The sequence below is a fragment of the Bacillus rossius genome, chromosome 11 (assembly GCF_032445375.1).
Source record: "Bacillus rossius redtenbacheri isolate Brsri chromosome 11, Brsri_v3, whole genome shotgun sequence".
In the NCBI taxonomy this organism is placed as follows: Eukaryota; Metazoa; Arthropoda; class Insecta; order Phasmatodea; family Bacillidae; genus Bacillus; species Bacillus rossius.
Window position 1 is genome coordinate 16,421,334 of NC_086338.1, and position 26,267 is coordinate 16,447,600.

The 26,267-nt window shown below is 42.7% G+C and overlaps 1 protein-coding gene across 4 annotated transcripts; it reads right to left on the reverse strand.

Moving 5' to 3' along the window:
- Positions 1–17,203: 17,203 nt before the first annotated feature.
- Positions 17,204–26,025, reverse strand: LOC134536681 (uncharacterized). Of its 4 annotated transcripts, XM_063376523.1 has the most exons (6): positions 25,392–26,006; positions 24,720–24,862; positions 22,300–22,554; positions 22,156–22,221; positions 21,950–22,080; positions 17,204–18,398 (listed from the first exon to the last, which is right to left on the reverse strand). In XM_063376523.1, the coding sequence occupies exons 1-6, from the start codon at positions 25,613–25,615 to the stop codon at positions 18,285–18,287; spliced, it is 933 nt and encodes a 310-aa protein (XP_063232593.1). In that variant the 5' UTR covers positions 25,616–26,006; the 3' UTR covers positions 17,204–18,284. The 4 variants fall into 4 exon arrangements, with proteins under 4 accessions (XP_063232593.1, XP_063232592.1, XP_063232591.1 ...); XM_063376522.1 differs by having other exon boundaries at positions 21,950–22,221; positions 25,392–26,023; XM_063376521.1 differs by having other exon boundaries at positions 22,156–22,554; positions 25,392–26,023.
- Positions 26,026–26,267: the final 242 nt, after the last annotated feature.

Sequence of the window (26,267 nt, forward strand, 5' to 3'; positions counted from 1 at the left end):
TAGGAAATACACAATTAACGGGACTTCCTGATGTGTGATACTTCTAGAATATTTAGGAACCACATCGCTGGAATTTTTGGATTAAACATAAACAGATAGTAATTTTATGTTGAGTTCAAATAAACTGCGAATCGAATAAAACGATTTGGAGAAAGGTGCTGAATTACAACAGTGTGGATGTGCATGCAATATTTATTTTATTGGAGCATTTATAAAGTCTAACATTAATTATAAATAAGATATAAGTAGGTTTCTTATTTTAAAATTACTTAGTTAAGTGCCAATTTAAGTTAGGTATTATATATTAAATTTGGCAGTTAGGTGAATAATTTAACTTAATTTAAATTTTCATAAATGTTTAAATTTACGCGTATAACAAAAATTTACTTGTGATTACAGTCACGGTCTGAAAATTTTAACGAATTTTCCAATTTAATCCTTTCTCACACTGTGCAAATTAAAGTCTAAAATGTTAGCTCTTAGAGTGTAATTCATTACTGAGTTACTTAACTATGTAATGTGAAAATGACTACGAATATACATGTATTAACAGCGAAATGCCAGGAAGACGTACGTTAACTGGACGTAAAGAAAGTTAATGTAACCGTTTTTAGATGAGTGATGCAAGAGAACGTCAGGAAAGAAGTCGAGATGCTGAATGTTATTCTTCTAGGGAAGATGCTAACTGTTTTGAGTATGCCGTTAGTTTTGAAACTGCCCAGCAAATTTTTAAATTAAAATTTTGAAATTTATGTCATTGGAGATGGTTTTATTTACATTTTTGAAGAAGATGGACTTTGTACACTTTGTCACAAATTTCAAAATAAAAGTGAACATATTTTCCATAAAAATAATACGGATTCTGGACCACAAGCCTATATAAAAAATTAACTTTTCATTATATATTAACCACTCAAGTTCACCCTGTTATTACAGTTTATAGACTGAAAGGTGGTGAATTAGTATATAGAGGGCAAAATTATATCACGAGCTTTCACAAAGTCATCCTTTTTGCTAGTATAATTAAAGTGTTTGCATTCAAACGATTCTTCCTCGACAAAATAAATACTATTCAACTAACAAGTGCTATGTACCGGAATAGTAATATTACTTCCCCGTTTTACGGTATCCTATCATGCTACCTATTATACTAAACCTTCATATCTTACGTCATATAAATTGTTCGTGATTTTCTTAATGCGTTGATGCGCAGAATTGTTTAGCGAATCTTTTATAAAAATAACGTAAAACCTCTTGTTATATTGCTATATAGGCTATTTATCTGTCTTCGTCACTTCACCGATAAAAGCTTTTAAATTTACTTGTATGTTTAAAAATACGTTAACATCTTATATTTAAAAAAATTAAAATTTATTTAAAGAGGAAAATTAATTTTTTTCACTTTTTTTCAGTAATAAAGTTCAAATGTGCAAAAAAATTTAAATTGTGTGGAGTTTTAGAACACTCTACCAAAAAGTGAACTATGTATTTCCCAAAATAAATTCTATATAATTGTAATAAAAAATTTAAATACGGAAAATATGTAATTTGCAGTATATATTACCTTACAAGTTATGCAGGTTAAAAATAAAAGCAGTTAAATAGTTACGTTTACTGTATGATTAAAACTTTTAAGAAACATGAAAAATACATAAAAAAACACCAAGAGGAATATACTCCCTCAGAGAATTAGAAGCGCTCTTAAGATTGTCCAAGTGTTGGTTGCTGGATGGACCCACTGCGACTCGCGAGCCACGTGTGGCTCTACAGAGAATTTCACGGCTCTGCAACTGACCGCGCTGCCAAAGCAAAACAAAAATAAATAAATAGGTAAATTTCTGAACAAAGTAAAACGACACCATCACAAGACATTTCCTCAATCTGCAGCTCGCACCTACCATCGCACCGCCCCGCCCCGCCCCGCTCTTGCCCATGTGAGTAGTATAGAAATATATATTCTGGTATAGGGTCCGTAAGGAATATTGTGAGGATGGGGTATATTCTTGCTGTCAAAATTCTTTAAAAGACTACAAATATCTGAAAATTCCTATAAATTTCCATGTTTCAAAGGAAAAAGTTCCCTTTTGAGGGAAAAATTCCCGTTTTATTCCCGAAAAATGACGACCGCTTTAAATTACAAAATGCGGCTTAAAACTCCTACAATCAAGCCGCTTTTAGACGTAATATCAAGTCCTAGACTTCGGGTGCCATCGTTGCACTTTTCGTTATGGTTGCGATCTTGAAAATCCGTAAATATTATCTGATTTTAACAGAAAAAATACATTTATAAAATAAATAATTTATTAAATAAAATATTATTCCGTCATTTCGAAATTCGTCCACCATATTTAAATTCCGTAATTATTATCCGATTTTACCGGGAAATCTTTCAAAATTATAAAAATATTTAATTAAATTTTTAATAATAAAATTTACAAAAAGGTCCTGGGACAAACCCGGCAAGGGCAATCGATTATAAAATGACGGGACCCTTCCTACAGAGAAGCCACAAGCAGACAGACCTACATCAACAAATTCCAAGCAGATATTACATCAGTTAGTACGCCATCATGGCGGCCATCTTGTTTTCGTCTTCTGGAGGCCACCATCTTGGATCCGGCATATGGTTTTCGTCTGCTAGAATACACTAGAGTACATATTAGTTTAATTTTTGCCCACTAGAGTGCAATAATCATTTAATGACAGGGTGCCCGCCACCTTGACTTAGGTCACCATCTTGAAATTGTCTAATTATTTAAACTAAAAATTCGGGGAAAAAAATTATAAAAAAATAATTTATTAATGTAAATTTGATTCAATGGATGTTCTTTCATGGTTCGTAACCAGATAGTACAAAGTTAAAATGATTATGTAATTATATTTTAAACAATCTAAGGTCCGGGTTACAATAAAATATATATATATATATATATTACATGAAACAGCTAGTCAGAGGATTTAGCTCACACTAAGTTCTTGTCCCATGTAGATAAATAAATTTCCATACATGCGAAGTTAAAAGTATTCATGTGGGACTAGTCAAAGTACCTAGATTCAAGCACTTTAAACCACAAAGGTTTAAAAAATATATTCACGAGGTGGAGACTGCCAAGATGAGAACTGTCTACTGGCGCGCGGGAAGGGGTTCGCGGCGCAGAGGCCACGTTTCTTGGCCATGTCGCTAACACACATAAAATTTTACTGAAATCATCACCCGGTAAATGAAAAGTACTTGTTGGAATTGCCATTAAGTACGGAAAATAGAACGAGAGTAGAAACCGAGTCTACCAAAGAAACATTTGCGCCCAGAAAAATTTGGAAGTGCATACACCAGAGTCGAACCCAGGCCATACGCCACAAAAAAAGACATCGCCACGAATAATAAGAAACAAAAAATCTTCACTCAGGCCATGCAAACCCTCTTTTCTATATACTCAATGTAAACAGTCAAGTGCATAGGCCAAGCATTTCCGACCAAACAGGTATTTTTCATAGATACTCAAAAATATTTTAATCAGGCCATTTTCAATATCATGTGTATAGACAAGGCGTATCCCAATCACGGGGTGAATACAGACTGGACTTCAGTCCTGACTACACATATTTAACGAAACGGCACACATTCGACAAAAGAACACACAACTAACGCAACGACACGATTCAGCAAAAGAAAATAACACAAGTACACGCAATAAACACGCAAAAAATATTCAATGCAAACATCGAACACGCAATGAATACGCAATGCACATACTGGACACACAATGGACATGCAATCCCCGCTGTATACGCAATTAACATACAATGCACACACTTGACACGAAATGAACATGCAATGTACACACAGAACGCGCAATGAACACGCAATGCATACGCATGCAATGAAAACACACACTCAACATGCAATAAATACGTAATGCACACACTGGACACGCAATGGACATGCGATGGACACACAGTACACGCAGTATACATGCAAAACACACTGAATACGCAATTCACATGCAATGCACACATTGAACACGCAATAAAAATGCAATAAACACGCGATTTACACACCGAATATGCAACGCACACGCGATACACAAACATGACACGAATTGAACGAAAAGGACGTAGTACATGTGCACGAACATTCAAATCAGCGGGGATACGTTCTCGCCACGGGTATACGATCTAGTCATAGGGATATGCTCTTACCACAGGTATACGATCTGGTCACAGGAATACGATCTGGTAACAGGAATATGATCTGGTCACAGGGGTACGATCTCGTCACAGGGATATGCTCTCACCACAGGTATACGATCTGGTCACAGGAATACGATCTGGTAACAGAAATATGATCTGGTCACAGGGAAACGATCTCGCCACAGGGATATTATCTCACCACAGGTATGCGATCTGGTCACATGAATACGATCACGTCACAGGGATACAATCTCGTCTCAGGGATCCGATATCTTCACAGGGATACGTTTTCGCCGCCGGGATATGATCAGGCGCAAGATGAGGTATGATGCAATGGCTCCAACTGTCTTAGGTGTAACTGCTCAAGCAACATTTGGCTACAAAGCAACTTGGCAACGAAGCTACAGACCACAAGACTTCGATGTTACGAGACTACGAGGCTACAAGGCTACAAGACTATGAGGCAATAGGACTATGAGACTACATATCTACGTGGCTACAATTTGCTACGAGACTACGAGGCTCCAAAGATACGAGTCTACAAGGTTCCAACTGTATACATGGACACAAGGTTACGAGTCTTGTGGCCAGGCCTCCGGCCAAAATAAGTTTTTGTAATTATAGTTTTGTAAATACCTTTTTTTTAAATTTAAATGTTGTAATTTTTAATGGCTAGTTTAGTTTTAGTAAAAAGTTATTTTAATAGTTTATTTAATTAATTCTCTTGTTAATATTTCTTTTTAAACGCTGGGGAGTTGCGCGGGGAGTGCGCAACGAGTATACTCGAGTAGTGACTTTACGGGAAAATTGGTAATAGATGTGCGAGTTGGCAGCTCTGGAAGAATGTGTGTGTGTGTGTAAATGAGGAAGCCATCTTTTCACAGACGAGCGAGCCAAACGCCCGATCGTACATATTCGGTTTTTTTGTTCATTGTAACTCATGATAACTAATGGTCAATAAGGTTATGTTAGCTACATTATAAATACTTTGAAACATTGTGGACGGTTGATTTGGTTAGGATAGCTACACTAAATATACTGTGAAATCATGTAAACGGTTTTCTAGCGCTGGATAGCCACATATTAAAACGTTATTTGCTAAGCAACCATAAAATGATTTTATAGTATTTTTAATGTAGCTATACTTACCTAATATAACCAACCATCCACAATGTTTTAAAGTATTTATAATGTAACTAACCTATCCTATTCGACCGCAAAACTTAATGCCACACCGGTTTAAACAAAGAGATAGAACGGCGTAAGCTACATCCCAAATAAATACACCTGTTGTGGTACGGAAAATAAAGCGAGCATGAACTTCGGGGAACTTCGGGCGTGGCTCTCTCGTCTGTGAAAAGAAGGCTTCCCGTGTATAAATGTGTGTTATTTTGCAAAGACACGGGCATTCGGAGTCCGCGCCTGGTTTACAGCAGAACGCCCGGGCGTTCCGCTCGCGGCGCGCGAAGTCAAATTCACCGGACGACGGTTGGCCATACAGCAATGCTGGGGCGCGGAGTGTGAAGGTTCGCGATGCCTGGACTGAAACACGTTTAGCCACGAGCACGCACTGCTCGGCTGTCGGGGTCAGACCAGACTTAACTGTCGCAGGCTGCAAGAAATCTTTCATGCCTGTTTAGAGAGTTAGCTACGAGCTTTGAATATATATACTGTATAGAAGTCGCGAGTGGATAGGATTTACTCTACGTTTTTCAGAAGCGTATGATGAGCAGCTTGGGAACTTCACCGCTGCAGTGCGCTGTCGTAACGCCCTGTATCGTCTTAGTTGTTATTTACACGTTAGAGCGCAGCGCTGTCGCCCGCTGTCATTCCCCGCACCCCTCATTTATCATTCACTGCAGCTCAACGTCGTTCAACGGGAGGGGGAAGGGGTGTTTGAAGAGTTTGACACTTGTCCGCTAGGGACCACCACAAGTTGATGCCCTAGAGATGGTGGCGATTGCGGCGGTGAATTAACCAACTACCTCAAAACCGTATTAGAAATTTTAACCTGGGCTGGCGACTTCTATACAGTATATATATTCAAAGCTACGAGTGTGTGCGGTGCGCCCACGGAGGAAACTGTAAGTACAGCTGCTCCGATTATTCTGGGTGTTAGTTGCGGGAAATGTACAGAAACCCCCTTCACCATTGTGCAGCTTATTCTGCGTGAAGAGGACTAAATTTTTAAAGTGATAGGTTTGCGCACTCCCCTAGCGTTCTTCTTAATATTGTATGGTGCTTTAAATTATTAATATTTTTTTTGTGTTTACTTTTTATTGTAAATGGTGTGTTACCTATATATTTGTAGATTCACACAACTGCTGGCAGTTCACGGATGGACCTTATGTACGAATTTTTTAATAATAGGTTATGAAATTTTTTTCCTACTGCTCAATTTTTATATAACTATATTTTTATTTCAATTTTAAATATCTACCATCAGATTTTCTGGAGAATTTACGTTTGTAATGGATACCAAAACTTTCGTTAAAGTATTACGTAACATAAAAACAAAGTTAGTATGATTGATAAAATTTTATTTTAATTCAGAAAATTCCCAATTTGACACCATTTTATTTTTGTTCCATTGTTTAAGGAACATTTTTTTAATATCATTTTTCTTAACACTCGATCTGGATTTTAGCGCGCATTTTGCGTATCGTGTTGCAGTTAGATTCAATTTTCTTTTTTAAAATCAGTTGGGTGTTGAGCTTGTGTTATCTACCGCGTTTAGAGAGTAGATACCACAGTCTACAATTCTGCATGGCTACGAGGGTGCGTGGCAAAAACGACTATGAAACTAGGTGTCTACTAGGTTGCAACAACTTGCAATAGCTCCATTCAGCAGCGAGAGTAATTTATCTCATACAAATAACTTGTTGCAAGTAGTCCCGATTCTTGCAACAGTTGACGTCACTTGCTGTGTTGTACAGACGGACACTTGTTTCTGTGTGGGATGCGTGATGCTAACTCACGATCGCAAGTTCAGGAGAGCTTCGTTAGGCACCAAGGAGAAGGAAGTTCTTCTAGCATGATAGTGATTCTCAATGGTTTTAGGGCATATTATTTGCCTGATTAATGATTTTTTTTTTATTTTGCATGATAAAATTACATAAGTACTGATTTAGTAATAAAAATTCATAAATTTAAAATATACCTGAACACAATTGCATGTCTTATTGAGTAAAAATATTTTCACGCTGAGATATATTTTACAGAAATAACCAGGAGCACTCGGAGCACTTAAGCGGAAGTCTCGCCAGGAATAACTAGGAACACGCGGAGAAAACTCAGGCACGTTTTCCTAAATCAAGATCAATGAATCACAAATAAAAAAGATAAATAAAAAATACAAAGATTCGGTCTTCTGCTGGATCACTATTCTTGCTGAACCAAGGAGAAGTTTACAAGCTGGCAGAATTTTTTTTTAAAGATTTTTATTTCTTAATTATTTATGTTTTTTAATTTTTTGTGATTAATTTATCTTTATTTTTGGAAAATATCTTTTAGTTTTTCTTTCCTTTTGCCCCGGATTATTCTTCTCAATATTTGTTCGGGTTTCTCTTTGTGCTCATTATTCCTAGCAAGACTTATACTGATATTCTCCAAGTGCTTCTGGTTGTTCCTGAAAAATATATCTCTACATAAAAATTTTTTTCTTAATGAGAATTGCATATAAGTTCAGAGATACATTTAATTAGCGAATTTCTTTAACTAAATCAGCACTTAAAATAATTTTATCAGGTCGAATTAAAAATAAAATATTCATTATTCAGGCAAATAATATGTCACTGAGAGTTACTATCATGCTAGACAAACTTCCTTATTTTGCGATCTTAAGATAGCATCCGTATCCCACTTTAAATAAAAAGTGACTCTCTGTACCACACAACATGTGGCGCCAACTGTTGAAACAATCAAGACTTTATGCAACAAGTTATTTGCAAGAGATTAATTACTCTTCACTTATAAATAAAGCCAATGTAGCTGTGTTATTATTTGGCAACATGAATTACCACAACAGGTTTAACATATTAATCACCTCCATGATAAGTAGACGGGTTATTCCGCACTTTTTAAAATGCTGAAGCTGTTAAAATACTTGCTAAAAATAACTTACACGATAATAAAAGAGTGTGGGCAATACTTCACACCACATAAAGTAGTACACACTATTTGAACCCCCAGCTTTATGCGATGTATACGTGTATCTAATATATAATAATTAAATTTAAATTCTTAAAAAATATACACATATTTTCAACCTTTTTTTATAATTGTTTCATCATCAAAACAAATATGCGGCTAAACAAATTTTAAGGGGAATGAGTAGCTATTCAAGGACAACATTAAAGCTATAATTTTGATTTTAATTGAAAATTATTTTAAAAACTTTTCGTCGAGCCAACTTGACCATAGCAGAAAAGGAAATATGAAAGGATGCAAATTTAAATAAATAACAGTGCTGAATTTTTCATAACTATACGTTGTTTTAAGCGTAATTAAAACTGTAATATATTCAAAATTCAAATATATAAAAATTTTAATTTAAATACTTTGTTTATGCCATCAAATATAATCACATAAATTTTTTTAAAAGGCTCGAGACAAATATACCTGTTCGGACCAAAAATACTTGCAAAGTAGGAGGTGTTCAAAAGAGCTCTTTTATTTATTAATAATCTATAACCTGCGGCTTCATGCGCGCGACTTCAGAGTATTGCTAAAATCTTACCATTAAAAAAAAACCTGTTTGCTTCCAAATATCTTTACTATATGGACACAACAAATTTATCAGGTGCATTAAATATTTATTTAATTAAAAACGTTTTAAGAATGTAAGTTTTTAAAGCGGATGTACGAATGCCTTTTAATTTTTAGTACAGATCAATTATCTGATTTTAAAACTTGTGTTTAAGAGTGTTCGAGTATGTATTTTACCTTGATGAAACAACACCTCATTTCCATTTCAAGAGGTAAACAATTTAAAAAAATTTAAATACGCACCTATTCAGTTAAAATGAAAATGAACTCTCTCTGTATATATATATATATATACACATATATATATACACATATATATTAATAGCCAAGTTTTAAAGTATGACAAAGAGCTTTCATATAAAAATAAAAGTTCATCAAATTTTTTTATTGGTTTTCGAGAAAAGAAACAAATAAAATCTGACAAACACACAAAAGCTATAAATATATGTATATTTGAAATCTAAATAGTTTAAATAGCCATTCCCCATGATTTTTCTTCATTCACCCAATTTACAGAATTTTTGCATCGAACTGGTAGTATAGATACATATTTCAAAACGTACATTATTTTGTACACGTCGGGCTTAAAAAATGCTGTATTTATTGCCTTCACAAATACCTGCAAAAGGTAACATGATGTCGGCGTCGGGCAGTAGAATAGGTCAACATTCGTAGTAGATTCAAACGGGCTACGAAGCATCCAAACTCCATCTAAGAAGAACTCACTTTTTTGTATTGTAGAACACGAAGGCAGGCAAACTTTGCCATAGATAAAACATACCTGTCCCACATGGCCAAACTTTCATTCTTGAAATGTTCGTCCTAGCACACCAGTTTTATAGCCAAACAAATCTGAATAAATTGCACACTGCACAGGAAAACTTTGATTTGGCTCGTAGAATTCATGCTCCACACTTCACAAATCAGGATGCGTAATCCACCTCTAGTATTGCGTAAAATAACTTGCTAAAGCTTTCGCGGCGCGGGCCAAATGAACTTCACCCAAGAAGCTCGCGACCTCAAGCGGCGAGATTTCACGGTCAAGTCACTCTTCAGCTGAGTTCCCTGTTTTAACTATACCTTGAATTTGAACTGAAAAAAAAAAATTCCTTCTTGAAAATAAATCAAAATGCCTACACAAATAGGAAATAAAAATTACAAAAAAAAAAGAACCCTTAAACTAAAACATGTTGCCAACCTTAGCAACTCATAATTCATGAATCGGTATTCTGTAGTATATCAAGGCCCCTAATTTAATAAATATTTCTTTTATTAAATTCCTTAAACAAAGAAGTTTAAAAATGTCCACAAAAGTGGTTATTGTAATGGAAAATACATTTGATGCGGCAGGTTTCTTGTGACGGCTTACGAAAAGTTTTTTTTTTTTTTTTTCCCCGTTTTCTGCAGTACGCACTGTTCCTGACCTGACTGCGATGGGGCGAAGTCCTCGCGCAGTTTGCAAACAATCTGCTCCGGTGTGCCCCGAACACCGGAATGTTTTGCGACGCGTAAGCCACCCTCTCTCCCCCTGTGACTCCATGGGCAGTTCATCGTGCTATGGATCGCTGGGGGTTGCTCGGGGTTGCTCGGGGTTGCTTGGGGGTTGCTGAGGGCTGCTCGGGGTTGCTCGAGGGTTGCTGGTGGTTGCTCGGGGTTGCTCGGGGGTTGCTGGTGGTTGCTCGGGGTTGCTTGGGGGTTGCTGGGGGCTGCTCGGGGTTGCTTGGGGGTTGCTGGGGGTTGCTCGGGGTTGCTCGGGGGTTGCTGGTGGTTGCTCGGGGTTGCTCGGGGGTTGCTGGGGGCTGCTCGGGGTTGCTCGAGGGTTGCTGGTGGTTGCTCGGGGTTGCTCGGGGGTTGCTGGTGGTTGCTCGGGGTTGCTTGGGGGTTGCTGGGGGCTGCTCGGGGTTGCTTGGGGGTTGCTGGGGGTTGCTCGGGGTTGCTCGGGGGTTGCTGGTGGTTGCTCGGGGTTGCTCGGGGGTTGCTGGGGGCTGCTCGGGGTTGCTTGGGGGTTGCTGGGGGCTGCTCGGGGTTGCTTGGGGGTTGCTGGGGGTTGCTCGGGGTTGCTCGGGGGTTGCTGGTGGTTGCTCGGGGTTGCTCGGGGGTTGCTGGTGGTTGCTCGGGGTTGCTCGGGGGTTGCTGGTGGTTGCTCGGGGTTGCTCGGGGGTTGCTGGTGGTTGCTCGGGGTTGCTCGGGGGTTGCTGGGGGCTGCTCGGGGTTGCTCGGGGGTTGCTGGGGGTTGCTCGGGGTTGCTCGGGGGTTGCTGGTGGTTGCTCGGGGTTGCTCGGGGGTTGCTGGTGGTTGCTCGGGGTTGCTCGGGGGTTGCTGGTGGTTGCTCGGGGTTGCTCGGGGGTTGCTGGGGGCTGCTCGGGGTTGCTCGGGGGTTGCTGGTGGTTGCTCGGGGTTGCTCGGGGGTTGCTGGGGGCTGCTCGGGGTTGCTTGGGGGTTGCTGGGGGTTGCTCGGGGTTGCTCGGGGGTTGCTGGTGGTTGCTCGGGGTTGCTCGGGGGTTTCTGGGGGCTGCTCGGGGTTGCTCGAGGGTTGCTGGTGGTTGCTCGGGGTTGCACGGGGGTTGCTGGTGGTTGCTCGGGGTTGCTCGGGGGTTGCTGGTGGTTGCTCGGGGTTGCTCGGGGGTTGCTGGTGGTTGCTCGGGGTTGCTCGGGGGTTGCTGGGGGTTGCTCGGGGTTGCTCGGGGGTTGCTGGTGGTTGCTCGGGGTTGCTCGGGGTTGCTCGGGGGTTGCTGGTGGTTGCTCGGGGTTGCTCGGGGGTTGCTGGGGGCTGCTCGGGGTTGCTCGAGGGTTGCTGGTGGTTGCTCGGGGTTGCTCGGGGGTTGCTGGTGGTTGCTCGGGGTTGCTCGGGGGTTGCTGGTGGTTGCTCGGGGTTGCTCGGGGGTTGCTGGTGGTTGCTCGGGGTTGCTCGGGGGTTGCTGGTGGTTGCTCGGGGTTGCTCGGGGGTTGCTGGTGGTTGCTCGGGGTTGCTCGGGGGTTGCTGGTGGTTGCTCGGGGTTGCTCGGGGGTTGCTGGGGGCTGCTCGGGGTTGCTTGGGGGTTGCTGGGGGCTGCTCGGGGTTGCTCGGGGGTTGCTGGTGGTTGCTCGGGGTTGCTCGGGGGTTTCTGGGGGCTGCTCGGGGTTGCTCGAGGGTTGCTGGTGGTTGCTCGGGGTTGCTCGGGGGTTGCTGGTGGTTGCTCGGGGTTGCTTGGGGGTTGCTGGGGGCTGCTCGGGGTTGCTTGGGGGTTGCTGGGGGTTGCTCGGGGTTGCTCGGGGGTTGCTGGTGGTTGCTCGGGGTTGCTCGGGGGTTGCTGGGGGCTGCTCGGGGTTGCTCGAGGGTTGCTGGTGGTTGCTCGGGGTTGCTCGGGGGTTGCTGGTGGTTGCTCGGGGTTGCTCGGGGGTTGCTGGTGGTTGCTCGGGGTTGCTCGGGGGTTGCTGGTGGTTGCTCGGGGTTGCTCGGGGGTTGCTGGTGGTTGCTCGGGGTTGCTCGGGGGTTGCTGGGGGCTGCTCGGGGTTGCTCGAGGGTTGCTGGTGGTTGCTCGGGGTTGCTCGGGGGTTGCTGGTGGTTGCTCGGGGTTGCTTGGGGGTTGCTGGGGGCTGCTCGGGGTTGCTCGGGGGTTTCTGGTGGTTGCTCGGGGTTGCTCGGGGGTTGCTGGTGGTTGCTCGGGGTTGCTTGGGGGTTGCTGGTGGTTGCTCGGGGTTGCTCGGGGGTTGCTGGTGGTTGCTCGGGGTTGCTCGGGGGTTGCTGGTGGTTGCTCGGGGGTGCTCGGGGGTTGCTGGTGGTTGCTCGGGGTTGCTTGGGGGTTGCTGGGGGCTGCTCGGGGTTGCTTGGGGGTTGCTGGGGGTTGCTCGGGGTTGCTCGGGGGTTGCTGGTGGTTGCTCGGGGTTGCTCGGGGGTTGCTGGTGGTTGCTCGGGGTTGCTCGGGGGTTGCTGGTGGTTGCTCGGGGTTGCTCGGGGGTTGCTGGTGGTTGCTCGGGGTTGCTCGGGGTTGCTTGGGGGTTGCTGGGGGCTGCTCGGGGTTGCTCGAGGGTTGCTGGTGGTTGCTCGGGGTTGCTTGGGGGTTGCTGGGGGCTGCTCGGGGTTGCTCGGGGGTTGCTGGTGGTTGCTCGGGGTTGCTTGGGGGTTGCTGGGGGCTGCTCGGGGTTGCTCGGGGGTTTCTGGTGGTTGCTCGGGGTTGCTCGGGGGTTGCTGGTGGTTGCTCGGGCTTGCTCGGGGGTTGCTGGTGGTTGCTCGGGGTTGCTTGGGGGTTGCTGGGGGTTGCTCGGGGTTGCTCGGGGGTTGCTGGTGGTTGCTCGGGGTTGCTCGGGGGTTGCTGGTGGTTGCTCGGGGTTGCTCGGGGTTGCTTGGGGGTTGCTGGGGGCTGCTCGGGGTTGCTCGAGGGTTGCTGGTGGTTGCTCGGGGTTGCTTGGGGGTTGCTGGGGGCTGCTCGGGGTTGCTCGAGGGTTGCTGGTGGTTGCTCGGGGTTGCTTGGGGGTTGCTGGGGGCTGCTCGGGGTTGCTCGGGGTTGCTTGGGGGTTGCTGGGGGCTGCTCGGGGTTGCTCGAGGGTTGCTGGTGGTTGCTCGGGGTTGCTTGGGGGTTGCTGGGGGCTGCTCGGGGTTGCTCGGGGGTTGCTGGTGGTTGCTCGGGGTTGCTCGGGGTTGCTTGGGGGTTGCTGGGGGCTGCTCGGGGTTGCTCGAGGGTTGCTGGTGGTTGCTCGGGGTTGCTTGGGGGTTGCTGGGGGCTGCTCGGGGTTGCTCGGGGGTTTCTGGTGGTTGCTCGGGGTTGCTCGGGGGTTGCTGGTGGTTGCTCGGGGTTGCTCGGGGGTTGCTGGTGGTTGCTCGGGGTTGCTCGGGAGTTGCTGGTGGTTGCTCGGGGTTGCTCGGGGGTTGCTGGTGGTTGCTCGGGGTTGCTTGGGGGTTGCTGGGGGCTGCTCGGGGTTGCTCGAGGGTTGCTGGTGGTTGCTCGGGGTTGCTTGGGGGTTGCTGGGGGCTGCTCGGGGTTGCTCGGGGGTTTCTGGTGGTTGCTCAGGGTTGCTCGGGGGTTGCTGGTGGTTGCTCGGGGTTGCTCGGGGGTTGCTGGTGGTTGCTCGGGGTTGCTCGGGGGTTGCTGGTGGTTGCTCGGGGTTGCTCGGGGGTTGCTGGTGGTTGCTCGGGGTTGCTTGGGGGTTGCTGGGGGCTGCTCGGGGTTGCTCGGGGGTTGCTGGTGGTTGCTCGGGGTTGCTTGGGGGTTGCTGGGGGCTGCTCGGGGTTGCTCGAGGGTTGCTGGTGGTTGCTCGGGGTTGCTTGGGGGTTGCTGGGGGCTGCTCGGGGTTGCTCGGGGGTTTCTGGTGGTTGCTCGGGGTTGCTCGGGGGTTGCTGGTGGTTGCTCGGGGTTGCTCGGGGGTTGCTGGTGGTTGCTCGGGGTTGCTCGGGGGTTGCTGGTGGTTGCTCGGGGTTGCTCGGGGGTTGCTGGTGGTTGCTCGGGGTTGCTTTGGGGTTGCTGGGGGCTGCTCGGGGTTGCTCGGGGGTTGCTGGTGGTTGCTCGGGGTTGCTCGGGGGTTGCTGGTGGTTGCTCGGGGTTGCTTGGGGGTTGCTGGGGGCTGCTCGGGGTTGCTCGGGGGTTTCTGGTGGTTGCTCGGGGTTGCTCGGGGGTTGCTGGTGGTTGCTCGGGGTTGCTCGGGGGTTGCTGGTGCTTGCTCGGGGTTGCTCGGGGGTTGCTGGTGGTTGCTCGGGGTTGCTCGGGGGTTGCTGGTGGTTGCTCGGGGTTGCTTGGGGGTTGCTGGGGGCTGCTCGGGGTTGCTTGGGGGTTGCTGGGGGCTGCTCGGGGTTGCTCGGGGGTTGCTGGTGGTTGCTCGGGGTTGCTCGGGGGTTGCTGGTGGTTGCTCGGGGTTGCTTGGGGGTTGCTGGGGGCTGCTCGGGGTTGCTCGGGGGTTTCTGGTGGTTGCTCGGGGTTGCTCGGGGGTTGCTGGTGGTTGCTCGGGGTTGCTCGGGGGTTGCTGGTGGTTGCTCGGGGTTGCTCGGGGGTTGCTGGTGGTTGCTCGGGGTTGCTCGGGGGTTGCTGGTGGTTGCTCGGGGTTGCTTGGGGGTTGCTGGGGGCTGCTCGGGGTTGCTCGGGGGTTGCTGGTGGTTGCTCGGGGTTGCTCGGGGGTTGCTGGTGGTTGCTCTGGGTTGCTTGGGGGTTGCTGGGGGCTGCTCGGGGTTGCTTGGGGGTTGCTGGGGGCTGCTCGGGGTTGCTCGGGGGTTGCTGGTGGTTGCTCGGGGTTGCTCGGGGGTTGCTAGTGGTTGCTCGGGGTTGCTTGGGGGTTGCTGGGGGCTGCTCGGGGTTGCTCGGGGGTTGCTGGTGGTTGCTCGGGGTTGCTCGGGGGTTGCTGGTGGTTGCTCGGGGTTGCTTGGGGGTTGCTGGGGGCTGTTCGGGGTTGCTTGGGGGTTGCTGGGGGTTGCTCGGGGTTGCTCGGGGGTTGCTGGTGGTTGCTCGGGGTTGCTCGGGGGTTGCTGGGGGCTGCTCGGGGTTGCTCGGGGGTTGCTGGTGGTTGCTCGGGGTTGCTCGGGGGTTGCTGGTGGTTGCTCGGGGTTGCTTGGGGGTTGCTGGGGGCTGCTCGGGGTTGCTCGGGGGTTGCTGGTGGTTGCTCGGGGTTGCTCGGGGGTTGCTGATGGTTGCTCGGGGTTGCTCGGGGGTTGCTGGTGGTTGCTCGGGGTTGCTCGGGGGTTGCTGGTGGTTGCTCGGGGTTGCTTGGGGGTTGCTGGGGGCTGCTCGGGGTTGCTCGGGGGTTGCTGGTGGTTGCTCGGGGTTGCTCGGGGGTTGCTGGTGGTTGCTCGGGGTTGCTTGGGGGTTGCTGGGGGCTGCTCGGGGTTGCTTGGGGGTTGCTGGGGGCTGCTCGGGGTTGCTCGGGGGTTGCTGGTGGTTGCTCGGGGTTGCTCGGGGGTTGCTGGTGGTTGCTCGGGGTTGCTTGGGGGTTGCTGGGGGCTGCTCGGGGTTGCTCGGGGGTTGCTGGTGGTTGCTCGGGGTTGCTCGGGGGTTGCTGGTGGTTGCTCGGGGGTGCTCGGGGGTTGTTGGTGGTTGCTCGGGGTTGCTTGGGGGTTGCTGGGGGCTGCTCGGGGTTGCTTGGGGGTTGCTGGGGGTTGCTCGGGGTTGCTCGGGGGTTGCTCGTGGTTGCTCGGGGTTGCTCGGGGGTTGCTGGGGGTTGCTCGGGGTTGCTTGGGGGTTGCTGGGGGCTGCTCGGGGTTGCTTGGGGGTTGCTGGGGGTTGCTCGGGGTTGCTCGGGGGTTGCTGGGGGCTGCTCGGGGTTGCTCGGGGGTTGCTGGTGGTTGCTCGGGGTTGCTCGGGGGTTGCTGGTGGTTGCTCGGGGTTGCTCGGGGGTTGCTGGTGGTTGCTCGGGGTTGCTCGGGGGTTTCTGGTGGTTGCTCGGGGTTGCTCGGGGGTTGCTGGTGGTTGCTCGGGGTTGCTCGGGGGTTTTGGTGGTTGCTCGGGGTTGCTTGGGGGTTGCTGGGGGCTGCTCGGGGTTGCTTGGGGGTTGCTGGGGGCTGCTCGGGGTTGCTCGGGGGTTGCTGGTGGTTGCTCGGGGTTGCTCGGGGGTTGCTGGTGGTTGCTCGGGGTTGCTTGGGGGTTGCTGGGGGCTGCTCGGGGTTGCTCGGGGGTTGCTGGTGGTTGCTCGGGGTTGCTCGGGGGTTGCTGGTGGTTGCTCGGGGTTGCTTGGGGGTTGCTGGGGGCTGCTCGGGGTTGCTTGGGGGTTGCTGGTGGTTGCTCGGGGTTGCCTGGGGGGTTGCTGGGGGCTGCTCGGGGTTGCTTGGGGGGTTGCTGGGGGCTGCTCGGGGTTGCTTGGGGGTTGCTGGGGGTTGCTCGGGGTTGCTCGGGGGTTGCTGGTGGTTGCTCGGGGTTGCTCGGGGGTTGCTGGGGGCTGCTCGGGGTTGCTCGGGGGTTGCTGGTGGTTGCTCGGGGGTTGCTGGTGGTTGCTCGGGGTTGCTCGGGGGTTGCTGGTGGTTGCTTGGGGTTGCTCGGGGGTTGCTGTGGGCTGCTCGGGGTTGCTCGGGGGTTGCTGGTGGTTGCTGGGGGTTGCTCGGGGGTTGCTGGGGGCTGCTCGGGGTTGCTCGGGGGTTGCTGGGGGTTGCTCCAGGACTCGGTCCACACAGCAACTGGCAGACGCTACGAGCGAGAGCGCTAGAGGCGTTGTTTTACCCGAGAACTGAGTGTCGTGATCACGTAACTGCGTACGGAACACTTGTTGACTGCTTAAAAAATATTTTATAAGCATAAAATTTACTTAAATATACCAGAGTTACTTCACATGTTTAAAAATACTTCAAACTATAGTCCATCCACGGTAACCTCCTACTTTTCTGAAGCCCTGCTTTTCACCGGATCTACTTTAATGTCACTATGTATCCTTCCGCCGTATGTAAACAAAAACATTGCCATGTGACAAATGTCAAATGGTTTGTTTACAATCACCAGCTGTCAAAACAATGTGTGTATGTATGTATATATATATATATATATATATATATATATATATAAAAGTAATTTGAATATGATCTAAGTATACATGCATATGTTCATAACATTATTTATGATACCCAATGGTAAAAATATTAAAAAATAAGTTTGTTAGCTAAAGAAATAACATATAATTTAAAGTAAATTTTTAGGAGAATATATAAATTTACAACATTTATGTAAGCAATAAATATCATCATTTAGTACAGTTCAACACAGTTTTCTGCATCTGAAAAAAAAAGTATTGTAAATTATACATATGGCTGTCCATCTAAGCAATCTGGAAAAGACTAAGGATTGAAGGTTTAATAAAATTAACAAATTCAGATGAAAACATTTAAAAATGAATTTTCTTCTTTTATTTAATAAACCCCTACCATTTTGCCGGTTAAGGCCACAAATAAAAATATGGTTATATACATTTTCCTGAGTATACTTATTAGACAAAATCATAATTTTATGAACAGTAAAATTGTGGTGAAGAATTGACAGTAATTTCTATACCACTTATATGCATTATTTATTTGTGGCCCTGGATGGGGACTGGCTTTTTGTTTTCCAAGTAAGTTCACTGAAAAATGAAGACACACAACAAAATAAAATGTTTCACATACACCTATACGAATCCAGAAATGAAATTTAATATTCATTTCATAATACGTGTAATATAAAGTTAATACATAAAGTTCCAGTAATCAACATACTTCATGGGAATGCATAAAAGAAAAAAAAATGTTTCAAACCCCAATACTTACAGTTGCCCAGGTGTTTATTACATACAGACCTCAATAAGAACACCCGGGTAAATCATCAAGAGGAACTGCCAGTACTTCACTGTCTCCATCTACTTGCTGTGTCGTAACCTCAAATTCTTCGCTGTCACTGTCTTCACTTGAACTATCCTCGCCGAGGTGGATGATGAGTGGAGGAATGGTGCCGCTGTCTATGTGGACTTCTCTCTCCCAGTCTGCTTGAATTAGCTTCTCCACGTGATCCACACACCTCGCCCATCTAAAAAAATTAATGTATACAGTAAAACCTCTATATAAATGACCTGTTTATAGCAAAAACCACTCTATAACAAAATATGTTTGTTTCTGTCAAAACGGCATAGTAAACAATGCATGGCATGCTCTTTATTACATACAATTTTGAACTCACTCCACAAGAAAGTATTTTTAAACACAACAAAACTCATTTAATGTGTTTTCCTCAACTATCAAAACTATTATTTAATACTTGAAGTAACATGTTTTGTTTTATGTTATCTGAAAAAAAAAAATATTATAGTGGTTTATTCAAGATATAATAAAGCTGTAAATATTATATATGTTATCAATAAAGGCTTAGAATGCATATGATAAAATATTTATTTCATAAGTTTTGTGTTTGTTTTTGGTTAAAATTTGTCCCAGACAAAAACAGTGAGATATAGCGAAAATTTAATTTTTTGAATAGTTTTGATGATTTACTGTATATGTATTTCACTATAATAACATAACTTTTGAAAATACTAATGTGCAAGAACTACATGTGTAAATACCTATTCAAGTTCGCTAGATGAAAATATTCAAAATTCTCTACGTTGAAATTTTATCTGAATATTGAAATCTGCCTACAGCACTGAACCCACCATAACTTTAAAGTCATTGACACAAGATTAAGCATAACAGAAAGTAATATCACAATTACTAATAAATACAAAACTATTTATGGAAATGAAACAATTGCAAATGGACTGCAATTACAAAAAAAAAAAACCTTGCAAATAAGTCACCACTGTTAGATCTAGAAACTACACAGATATGTATGAATCACATGGGAATAAAATTACAAACACAAACACAAACACGAACACAAACACATACATGCAACACATTTTCAAAACGACAACTACACAAATTCAAACCACTTATTTTTACCAATTGTTTTAAAACTGTATTACTGGTATATGAATATACACAAAATGATAATCACACTATACACACACTAGCACACAAAGTTATCAAAAGGAATGGTAGGACCAGGCTGCTAGGCAACAATACTTACGTATTATGTAAAAATGTATGGTAAGGGTTTTGCTGAAGCTTGAGGAATGTTCTACAGGAAAATAAAACAATTTCTACTTCAAAAGGAATACCCCATTGGTCATGCAACATGAAAATACCTCTCTGGTGTGGAAGCATCAAGAGCCTCTTTCCAGATGGCTGCAACTGCATCATTGTCAAATCTCTTGGCCCGCCCCACGTTACTATTGTAATGGTGTTTACATTGAGCCCAAACTAGTTCGATTGCATTATAGTGGCAGTGATAGGGTGGGAGTCGTAGAATTTCGTGGCCATAGTTACGAGCCAACTCGTCTACCTCATATCTGAAAAGTGTGTTAGAACAAGGTGTATACGTAATTTTTTGCAACTATCTCACTTTTAAAGAAATGCTGTAAAAAAAACGAAATAATATACCGTATTCGGGGCTTGTTTTGTTTAGCTATTCTCAGCAGCTCCACTTTCAACAAATTATTTTCATGTTTTATCCCATTCTTCTCCAGCCACGCGATCAGTGCAGCCTTGGTCCAGTTCGTTGTAGGTGTTTTCTCAACCTACGTTGTGCCAACATTTAACTAAATACTCAAGTAGCTGATAAGAATTCATGACAGTAGAACCCTGTTACAATTTTACTGCTTATAAAGTTTTCCTGCCTATAATGTATTATTTTTCAAGTCCAATATTTTCCCTATAAGGACAATGTATTTAATTCCTGGATATAATGTTTCACAAATTATGCGTTTCGTGCTTGTAATGTTCACTTCATAAAATTTTAGAAGACGAAAAAAATTAAAAGCCTTTGTCTATACTGTCTATGTATATGTGTATGTTAGCAGTTAACTGCCTGTTGACACCCTTGGAAAACAAATAAATTCATAAATTTTTAGCCATTCTGTGTTTTTTCAAATGTATTCACTTAAATCACATGTTCAAGTGGCAAAAGAACTGGACTTAAGCATTTCCACTGTAAACACTGTCGTGAATTATGACAATTATACAGAAATGAGACAATTTTACAGCAATGAGACAATGTGTAAGTAAAGACAAAGCAGATAGAAGCTGGAAGCACCATGATGTTAAAGAAAAATTGTTTTTGGCTTGCTACAAGCAAATTGGAGCATCAAATATATCTTTATGCAGCTTGTTGAGTCCATAGGCAATAAATCCACACTAAAAAGTACTAAATTGAATTTCCTGCTTATGTTTTTTTTTCTTGTAGCCCCTTAAAAACAAATTATAACAGGGTTCTACTGTACTTATGCAAAGCAAACATGTGTTTTGGCATATTGTCGTAATGAATTTCTAAATTTAACAAAGCATGTTAGTTTAGTGACTAGAAATTTTTTTGAAAATATTATTTTAATTTATTAAGTAGGGCAACAGAGCATTCATAAAGTGGGTCCTTTTACCAAACAAGTAATTATGTCATTTTCAAATGCTGTTTGCAATAAAAAAATTTTATTTGGTATTTCAAACCCTCTACTAAATTAGTTTGCACTACAATGTAATTCAATTACATTATATATATATATATATATATCTGTGTGTGTGTGTGTGTGTGTAATCAATTTCAGCTCAAACATTATCTTATATATAAAATTCTCATGTCACAGTTTTCGTTGCCATACTCCTCCGAAACGGCTTGACCGATTTTGATGAAATTTTTTGTGCTTATCCGGTATCTATGAGAATCGGCCAACATCTATTTTTCATCCCCCTAAATGTTAGGGGTAGTCCACCCCTAATTTTTTTTTTATTTCCAGTTTTTGGTAGGAAATCACCATGGCAACGGCTGTTGCTTTGTTGATGCTTCATTCGTCTCTATGGCAACGGCTATTTCATTGTTAGTGCAGTCCTCATCACCGTTGAAATTTTGCAAGTACTTTAAATATCAAGAATTGCCCTTTTTTTTCAAGTATATATATTTTACAGACTTGAAACTTCACAGTAATGTTCCTTATGTTACGCAGGATGACATTTTCCGAAAATTAGATCCCATGGGTGGTTAAAACCAGGAAACAGTGGGTATTTTGTCTGCATGAGAACAGGATTTTGCATTGTTCATGCCTTCTGCGTCTCCATGGCAACGGGCATCGCGCGGCAGTGGCGTACCCACAAGGAGGGGCATGTATAATGAGCGGCGCAAGAGTGATCTGCCTGTAGACTGCCGTAGCAAAGTACGGGTACATCAGTTTTATGTTGCGTGCACGAGTCGGGAAACCATCGGTACATTATACAGCATTGTAATAAATTTTCACGGAATTTTTTATTATTTACCATTACTGTAAATGGGAGATGTGGCATAATTCTTTTTCCATTAGTATATCCGTGCGAAGCCGGGTCGGGCAGCTAGTAGTTTATAAAAATGTAGTGTAGGCATACTATTAAGATAACAATTATTGCTGGCAAAATGTATTAGTCTCGAATATTCGTACTTATACACAATAATAAACACATGTAAATTTTTCACATTACAATTTGAGCAATAAAAAGACACTGCTTTACCATTGCACATACCTGGGTGCTGTGATATGAAGCATTGTCCATTATGATGACACTGGGTTCCTCAAGATGCACCAACATGTCTTCAAACCACATCAAGAAAGTTTCCCCATTCATCTCGCCATGGTAGTCTGCAGTCTTCTGACCTGAAACAAAAAGTAATCCTGCTCCTGGCACAAAGCCAGTGCGCCCTCCAGCATTAACAACAATAAACCTTTTACCATCTCCAACAGTACGTCTCTTCGCAGATTGTAGACTCTTGTCCTGCCATGACTTTGATACAGTTCCTGAAAAATATATGAAATGGAAATGAAATACTTTGTATTGGACCACAGAACAAATTTTCAAATAAATTAATGCCTTGCCTCTCTGGAAAATCCATGTTTCATCAACAAATATGAAATTGGCACCTCTTTCTTTTTCTTCTTTATACTTTCTCAAGAAATCTATTCGCTGCAATACTATGTTTTCATTCTCTATCAAAGCTTTTCGTCCATCAACAGTTTTCCATGAAAATCCCATCTTCTTTAACAATTTATGAAGACTTGATCTTCCACCATAATAATCTATTTGTCTTTCCCTGATTTCTTTCAAAATGGTGTCGACTGTAACATTCAAACCTGTAAATTTATTGCATACATTAACAATACATGAAATAACAGAGGTACACAAAACTAAGCGAAACCACAACCCCGTAGAAGATAATTTAAGTGCACAATTTACATTTATTAAATAGTTTTAATAAACTTACATTTCAAAAATACTTTTAAATTAATGGTAAATATTTACTTGGGCGGTATTTCCGAAAAAAAATGTTAAAAATCCGAAAATACCTTTATTTTATGCTCTTCAACTTCCTCTTTTCATTAAAATCGGCGGAGATTAGAAATTCCAAATACTTTAGGAGATATCGAATTTTTAAATTTCAGCACAAAACCAGCGCATTCCTGTGGCGTGCGTGCACCATTGTTTCTTGTTTACGTACGAGTATCTATTTTTTTTATTGGATAATGATGTCACGTTTTTGTTCGTGATAGGCCAGAATTCAAATGAACTAATACGTGATTATTTAGTTCAATTATTGTTTAAAACGGTGTTTAATTACCGCCTCCAACTTAGGTGAGTTTTTAACGTTTCTAATTTTAAAGTCTTATTTGTTATTTTGATATTGTTGCGCAAGTAATAAGTAACAAAAAAATTTACGTGAGTTGTTACTGTACATCCTTTGTTACGGGTTTGTTAGGTAAGGTCAGTTACATTATAAATAATTTAAAACTAAAGAATAATTAAAATTAATTCACATTATTTTTAATATCACCTTAGTTTGAAAGTATTTATAATGTAACTGACCTGACTTAATCGACCATTTTAGTTTTAAAATATTAAATTAAAAAATTTGATATCTCCTAAAGTATTTGGAATTTCTTATCTCCACCGCTTTTAATGAAAAGAGGAAGTTGAAGAGCATATGATAAAGGTATTTTCGGATTTTTAACATTTATTTTCGCAAATACCGCTCAACTACATATGATGAAATTTAAAAATTCGATATCTTCTAAAGTATTTGGAATTTCTTACCTCCGCCACTTTTAATGAAAAGAGGAAGTTGAAGAGCATAAAATAAAGGTATTTTCGGATTTTTAACATTTTTTTTCGGAAATACCGCCCAAGTAAATATTTACCCATTAGTATTTCAGCATTCAATTTAGCAATCAATAAGTTACAAGCTCTACACTGTGTTGTAGGTAAATGTTTTGTATCGTGTATCCCATGTGATCCCTAGATCTTTATGCATGAACCTGTACATCCTATTGATCGTGTGGTGCATGTTTTTTTTTCATTTATTCAGATCAAAGATCCTGAACATAATCAAATATTGTGGTATAGCAAGAATAATTATCATAAGTTTAATAAAACATATATATTTTCTTTATTATTCAACTTTAAATCATAACTCATTACTACATCACAGGTTTTTATTTTTGGTTTTGTACAGGATTTTTAAACGTAATAAATTAGAAAAGCAAGCATCATCAATCACAGGATCAATATTTGCAGGATCATGCGATCAGGATCAATGTATCGAATCGGATACGCGATACTAAACTTTTACTGTTTTATAACCTTCTGTTACTTCATACACTAACACACAGTTTGTCTGGCTAAGTTGTGTTTTCATATGATACTTCATTACAATGAAGTAGGACTATTGTTTATAAAATAACAATACCCCTATATTTTCTAAAGGGTTAGGCGGGGCATGACACTATTTTGCAATAGAATATATATTGTACTGGACCCTGCCACACAGTACAATTTAGTATCCCAATTTTTTTTTTAATAACCATGCTTGCTTAGACCACAACTCACTAATTTGTAACCAATTACTGCTAAAGCGCACAACTGGATATTATTGATACTGGAAATAGTCATTATTTAACCTTCTGATACATCATAAAAGTTGAGGTTATTTAATATGTATACTGTGTATAACGATATAAACATTACTTGTAGTTTTAGAATGTAACAATTTTCTTTCTATCTTTAACCTAACCTTAAAAGGACTTGTACGTATTTAATATGTTGCACAATATTCTATATATCAATACCATATCAATAAAGAAACCTAACAAACCACCCAAAAATGTTAAGTATTTTTAAAGGACAGATAATATCGGGAAAAAAACTGAACCGGTAAATCTGCATATGGATATATGAAATGAATACAATTAAGTAGGGCCTACCCCAGTGATATCGAAACTACTCTTCAGTATCAAATTTTTACCTTCAGCGTACATCCTGTAAATTGCATTCCTGATTGCATTTACTGTGAAATCGTCGACTGTGTCAAGTGACTTTCCTTCCTGTGGCCTTTTTTTCCTCTTTTTTCCTGGTGTTGAAACTTCTTCAATGTCTTTCTTGTAGTACCTAACCAAAAAAAAAAAACATTTGTCATAACACTTTTCCGGGGACCCGTTCACAATACGCAGTTAGGCAGTGTTCCAAATATGGCATTTTGTCACAAATATTTGCTTTGTGGTCACTAAATGGAAACATGACAGACTTTGTCCACGAAATTAATGAAGTGTTTTTTTATTTATTTTGTGATCTCCCAAACAGATGAAAAAGTAATTAAATGCAAATTATAAAATCACTCCCTTATGTTATAGTTAAACCTATCATAAAGTTTATAAACATCGTTATAAACAAACGTGTATCACACCCATAAAAATACTTGAAAGTGCCTATATTGTTATTGTTAGGACCTGAGTAGGCCTAATATGATTTTAGGTTAAGTTTTCAACAGAGACGCCACATGGCGGTGTTGTCTCACACCAAAAAATATAAATTGGAAATAAAACACAAAAAACCTCGTGAGTTAAAACACAGGCCGACAATACTTAGGACACAGTCGATATTTTTTTTACGTGCATGAAAACGAAAAAAGCCTACTTACTTGAGAACAGTTGACTTTGCGATGTTGAGAAGAAACGCGGTCGTCTGCGTAACGTCACATTTCTTCAAGTCGCCTTTCCTAATTAAAAGATATAAGTTCTGAGCGACGTTAATGATGTCCATCTGACGCTGCGACGAAGTAGCTTTCCCCATCCCGGAACCAATTACCATTACAGCAATCACAAGAACCACACAAAATATCAAAACGATAACAAATTCCATCATTACAATAGTAGATAATAAATAATATAACAAAGTTAAAATACACAATATTAACACAAAATCCTGAAACACAAACTGTACGTTATTTCACGGTCAGTAATATATTAAAACACACTGCAAAATGGCGTACAGACTGCAGACTGCTTAAAGAGCTGCTGAAAGCGGCTGAAAGAGAAAACAAACAAGTGACTATTAACATTATTAATGCGCGACCACGGTTTCGGCACGTAATATTTTTTTACCGTTAACATAACGTTTTTATTTCACCAGAGATTTAAAAAAATGTTCAAACTTAACAAATACCCAAACAAATTCTTAAATACACGCGGAAAGTCAAAAAATATATATTTTGGCTATGGAACTATTTCGTTCTAATCATTGCCAACACACCACTTCTCTCACTGTTTCATTTACACACATGCGAGATCATTAATATTAATAATATTGTACATAGATAGTTACTTTTTTTGTAAAATTTTATTTAACATCATTATACGGTAATTTAGTGTTAATGCATGTTTAATATGCATATGATGGAAAGTATTTTTGCAAACGAACCAAACATGCTGCATCCTGGTGTGTTTTTTCAAAGGTTCGTTTAAAAAAGTAGGAGGTTACCGTGGATGGACTATATAAGTAACTATATGAAATAACA

Coding starts and splice junctions, on each gene's coding strand:
- LOC134536681 (XM_063376520.1), bottom strand. CDS start 25,615: ATGATGGAATTTGTTATCGTTTTGATATTTTGTGTGGTTCTTGTGATT. Junction 22,555..24,719: donor TTACAGGATGTACGCTGAAG/GTAAAAATTTGA, acceptor ATAAATTTACAG/GTTTGAATGTTACAGTCGAC. Junction 18,399..21,949: donor CTTCATATCACAGCACCCAG/GTATGTGCAATG, acceptor TAATTTTTTTAG/ATGGGCGAGGTGTGTGGATC.